At 41.7% G+C, this 5,527-nt stretch overlaps 1 protein-coding gene across 1 annotated transcript in view; it reads right to left on the bottom strand.

Moving 5' to 3' along the window:
- Positions 1 to 736: 736 nt before the first annotated feature.
- LOC106873706 (ras-related protein Rab-10) overlaps positions 737 to 5,527 on the bottom strand; it is a 9,677-nt gene continuing 4,886 nt past the window's right edge. Inside the window, exons 2-3 of the mRNA XM_014921179.2 lie at positions 2,528 to 2,617; positions 737 to 894 (exon numbers count right to left, since the gene is read on the bottom strand). Coding sequence (XP_014776665.2) covers positions 769 to 894; positions 2,528 to 2,617 — 216 coding nt within the window. The 3' untranslated portion in view covers positions 737 to 768. The remainder of the gene's footprint in view (positions 895 to 2,527; positions 2,618 to 5,527) is intronic.

Raw genomic sequence — 5,527 nt, 5'->3', positions numbered from 1 at the left:
TGTGTGTGTGTGTGTGTGTGTGTGTGTGTGTGTGTATGCACAAGCATGTATGTGGGTTTAAGTATGTATATGTCCTGTGAATGTGTGTGTGTGTGTGTTTGCATATCCATGTGTGTGTGTGTTTGCATATCCCTGTGAGTGTGTGTGTATAAGCCAATGTGTGTATGTATGTATATGCCCATGTGTGTGTGTGTGTGTGTGTGTGTGTTTATGCTTGTATATGCCTCAGATGTATATAAGCCCATGTGTGTATGGATATGCCCATGTGTTTGTGCATGTGTGTAAGCCAATGTGTGTGTGTGTATATGCCCATGTGTGAGTGTGTGTGTGTGTGTGTGTGTGTGTGTGTGTGTGTGTGTGCATGTGTGTAAGCCAATATATGTATGTATATATGTATATGCCCATTTGTGTTGTGTATATATATGCTTGTGTGTGTATGTATATGCTTGTGTGTGTGTATGCATATGCCCATGTGTGTGTGTGTGTGTGTGTGTGTGTGTGTGTATGCATATACCCTTATGTGTGTGTGTATGTGTATATACCCCTGTGTGTGTGTGTGTGTATGTATATGCTTGTGTGTGTGTGTGCATATGCCCATGTGTGTGTGTGTGTGTGTATGTGTATGTATATACCCCTGTGTGTGTGTGTGTGTGTGTGTATGTATATGCCTGTGTGTGTGTGTGCATATGCCCATGTGTGTGTGTGTGTATGTGTATGCATATGCTCGTGTCTGAGCAGGTACAGGTAAAAAACACCACAAGAGCAACATCAACAAAGCAGCAGAGCACTCACCTTATTCAAAATTGCCTGAGCTAAATCCATAAATGCTTGTTCTACATTAATGTTGGCTTTTGCACTGGTTTCTAAGAAAGGTATCGAATGTTCTCGGGCAATCTGAAATACAGAACAGAAGCAACATAAATACTAACTTATTTGTATGCATTACTGGCACGTTTAGAAAATCATTCGAGCGAGGTCGTTGCCTGTACCGCTGGACTGGCCCCTGTGCAGGTGGCATGTAAAAAACACCATCTTGAGCGTGGCCGTTGCCAGTACCGTGTGACTGGCCCTCGTGCTGGTGGCATGTAAAAAGCACCCACTACACTCTTGGAGTGGTTGGCGTTAGGAAGGGCATCCAGCTGTAGAAACTCTGCCAAATCAGATTGGAGCCTGGTGCAGCCATCCGGTTCGCCAATCGTCAGTCAAATCGTCCAACCCATGCTAGCATGGAAAGCGGATGTTAAACAATGATGATGATGATGATGTGGTCTTCACCTGAGGTGAGCCACACCAGCTCTGACCAATGAGTTCGCTACGTCCCTTATGAATGCTGACCATGGTTGGCAGTCAAAGCTGTAATGGATAGGCAAAGTAATGTGTTTGCCTGTGGCCAAAAAATCCAGCTTCCAGTTTGTCACAGTTGAGGCTGTAGCGCAAAGACGTTCATGGCTGGAACGTCTGAAACTAGGTTTATTCAATCAGAGCTCTCGCGAGTCTAAACAAACATCTGGTAAACCTTTACTACATACAGTTATCTCCCCATAAATTTCTCGGTCACCCATTCCTCCTCCCACCACCACCATTTCAAAAATTTCAGTTCTCTCCCTTGGCAGTTTTAATGCATTTTTTTCTTTCCTTTTCACTTGTTCCAACGTTTGGACTGCGGCCATGCTGGGGCACCACGTATATGGGTTTAGTTGAAGAAATGGACCCCAGTATTACCTATCTTAATCCTTTAATTCAGATTACTCCGTCAAATACAATGGTTATTTATATTTTGAATTAATCGGGCATTATCCCATTCATAGCTTTGAGATTTCAAGGATGTGGTTGTTCTACTTGTTTCGGTCATCAGACTGTGACCAAGCTGGAGCACCGCCGTGTAGAATTTTTAGTCGAATGAATTGACTCCCCAGTGCCTAATTTTTTTAAAAGCCTAGTACTTATTCTACCACTCTCTTTTGCCGAACCGCTAGGTTATGGGGGATGTAAGCAAACCAGCGCTGGTGGTGATGTGGGGACAAACAGATATTAAAACACTCACACACATATATATATACGACGGGCTTCTTTCAGTTTCCGTCTACCAAATCCACTCACAAGGTTTTGGTCGGTCCGAGGTTATAATAGAAGACACTTGCCCAAGGTATCACACAGTGGGACTGAACCCGGAACCATGTGGTTCGTAAGCAAGCTACTTACCACACAGTCACTCCTACGCCTATACTTATATATTTATTTCTTTACTGCCTACAGGGGGTTAAACATAGAAGGGACAAACAAGGACAGGCAAAGGGATTAAGTTGATTACATCGACCCCAGTGCGTAACTGGTACTTATTTAATTGACCCCGAAAGGATGAAAGGCAAAGTCGACCTCAGCAGAATTTGAACCTAGAACATAACGGCAGACAAAATACTGCCAGGTATTTCCCCCAGCGTGCAAACAATTCTGCCAGCTCGCTGCCTTTATATACTTATATATATATTGACACTACTATTACATACATTTATGTATTTATACTTACACTATCTCCACGGTCTTTGGACACCTGTCTCTTGTCATCCATGTCGCATTTGTTGCCCAAAATCATCTTTTCAACATCTTCATTTGCATGCTGCAATAGAGAGATCACATGATGAGTAAGCTAGCGTGTTACTGATTCTGGAGAGGCGGTCTAGTTCATACATAACACGTGATGTGTATGTACACATATGCATGTGTGTGTGTGAACATAATTGATCGAACATAATGTATGTGCTTTGTTCACTGGATTCGCTGTATCATAGCAATCGGGGATGAGTCCACAGCAAATCCGGTGAACAAACAAAGAACATACATTGCTTTTAATTCATTATTGAAGATATGTGTGTGTTTTTGGAATGGACCGGATTGGATTGGATTGCCCATGTTTAGTCCACTGCAAGACGAAGGCCTCAGCATGTTCTCTCCACCAAAAACACAGTCTGAATGTGGAGGCCTTGAATTTGAAGTAGAGATCATATTGATTTGATGGGCCAACTCTGCTACACTGGCTCAACAGGGCTTGGCAGAGAGGTGCAGTTTTTTTTTTTCCTTCTTTTATACACTCTTCGCCAATAGTAGTTAAGTCAATTACATTGGCCTCTAGTACTCAACTGGTACTTATTTCATCGATTCCAAAAGGATGAAAATCGAAGTTGACCTCGGCAGGATTTGAACTCAGAATGTAAAGACAAAATCATCATCATCGTTGTTTAACGTCCACTTTCCGTGCTGGCATGGGTTGGACAGTTTGACTGAGGACTGGCGAGCCAGAAGGCTGCAATCTCATTTGGCAAAGTTTCTACAGCTGGATGCCCTTCCTAACGCCAACCACTCCGAGAGTGTAGTGGGTGCTTTTACGTGCCACCGGCACAAGGGCCAGTCAGGCGGTCCTGGCAATGACCACGTTCAAAAGGTGTTTCTTATGTGCTACCTGCATGGGAGCCAGTCCGGTGGCACTAACAGCGACCGTGCTCAAATGCTATTTTTCACATAACGATGATGCTTGAATGGTGCTTTTTATGTGCCACCGGCATGGGAGCCAATCTGCGGCCCTGGCAACAATCACACTCAGATGTGCTTTTAATGTTCCACCAAGTATTTCCCTTGGAATGCTAACAATTCTGCCAGCTTGCTACCATATGTGCATGTGTGCGCGTGAGTGTGAGTAAATTCGACCTGTATGCCCCAAACAACAGTAAATACTTATGTTTGAGCCAAAACTTCAAAGTTACTGTCGACCATTTCCTTCTTATATGTATGCGTATAAATATATATTTCAAGAAGGGAACATAGCAACAGAAACTCAGAAGTTTGGCCTCAAACATCAATATTCACTGTATTTTGGTAAATATAAGTCGAATTTTTAAGACAAAAATTTACAACAAAAAAAACAGGTATGAAATGCAGCAGGATTTGGGAAGAGGGTGACGATGGTTGAATATGTTTACACTACATGTTTACACTGTACACCATGTTGACTTGCATGTTGGAAAACACGATGTATGTAGGAGTTTGTGCATGTGTTTGACAGTGTGTAGGTAATGTAATATATACATAATTTTCCGGCATACAAATTGAATTTGTCAGACAAAAGTTTACAGCGAAAATAGTTAGGCTGACATATTAAACCAAGACGACTTTGGAGGAACAAAAATTCTGTGAAATGCAACAGGATTTGGAAAGAGAGAGAGAGAGAGACAATGTTTAAATGTTTATACTACATAGTTACACTATATACTATGCCAATTTGTATGCCAGAAAATACGATATCTCTCTGTCTATCTGTCTCTCTCTTATCTACTGCATTTTCTTATTTCTTTACTGCCCACAAGGGGCTACACACAGAGGGGACAAACAAGGACAGACAAAGGGATTAAGTCGATTGTATCGACCCCAGTGTGTAACTAGTACTTATTTAATCAAACCCCAGTGTGTAACTAGTACTTATTTAATCAAACCCCGAAAGGATGAAAGGCAAAGTCGACCTCGTCGGAATTTGAACTCAAAACGTAACGGCAGACGAAATACCGCAAAGCATTTCGCCTGGCGTGCTAACGTTTCTGTTAGCTCACTGCCTTTTCTGACATACAAGTCAAATTTCTCAAGCCAGAATTTACAGCCAAAAACTGTAGTACAATTCTGTTGTGTCTGGGGAGAGTCATTTTCTTTTCGTGCCTTAAAATTTAATACACTCACCGTTAAAATTTCCACTTATTATTTTTATTTTCCTAAAATTTTCGTTGAGTCTTGCAATCTTTTCAATAGTCTTGACTCTGTTAAAGCACGAAAAGAAAATGACTCTCCCCAGACACAACAGAATATGCTTCAACACACGAACTCACATAAAGAATCTTGCAAACCAAATCCAAAAACTTATACACCAACACAACTTTGGAGGAACAAAAATTCAATATAAGATGCAACAGCGAGTCCGCTGCCCTAACCACTAGGCCATTGTGCCTCCACAGATGCAAACATAACAGTCAGAAAATGGAGAGAAAACATGATACAAGGAATATTCACAGCTGATTTCCTCATCAGTTGGTTTCTGAGACGTCTTAGTGGTTTCACGCTATTTAAAACCAAGACCACCGTTATCAATGGGAGCACCAGAGAATAGAGCTACAAGAAAGGGTTGACAAATGTGTGTGAGGACAGGAGAAAATGACATCACAGGTACAATAAGAAGTGACAAGATACAACAGGTAAGGAATGGTACATATACAACATAAAATGTACATATATATATATATATATATATACTCTTTTACTTGTTTCAGTCATTTGACTGTGGCTATGCTGGAGCACCACCTTTAGTCGAGCAAATCGACCCCAGGACTTATTCGTTGGAAGCCTAGTACTTATTCTATTGGTCTCTTTTTGCCGAACCGCTAAGTTACGGGGACGTAAACACACCAGCATCGGTTGTCAATCGATGTTGTGGGGGACAAACACAGACACGCAAACATACACACACACATACATACATATATATATATAC

This window comes from Octopus bimaculoides, chromosome 28 (genome assembly GCF_001194135.2).
Source record: "Octopus bimaculoides isolate UCB-OBI-ISO-001 chromosome 28, ASM119413v2, whole genome shotgun sequence".
Taxonomy (NCBI): Eukaryota; Metazoa; Mollusca; class Cephalopoda; order Octopoda; family Octopodidae; genus Octopus; species Octopus bimaculoides.
Note: the sequence above shows the minus strand (reverse complement) of the source record. Positions and strands in the feature narration are given on the sequence as shown.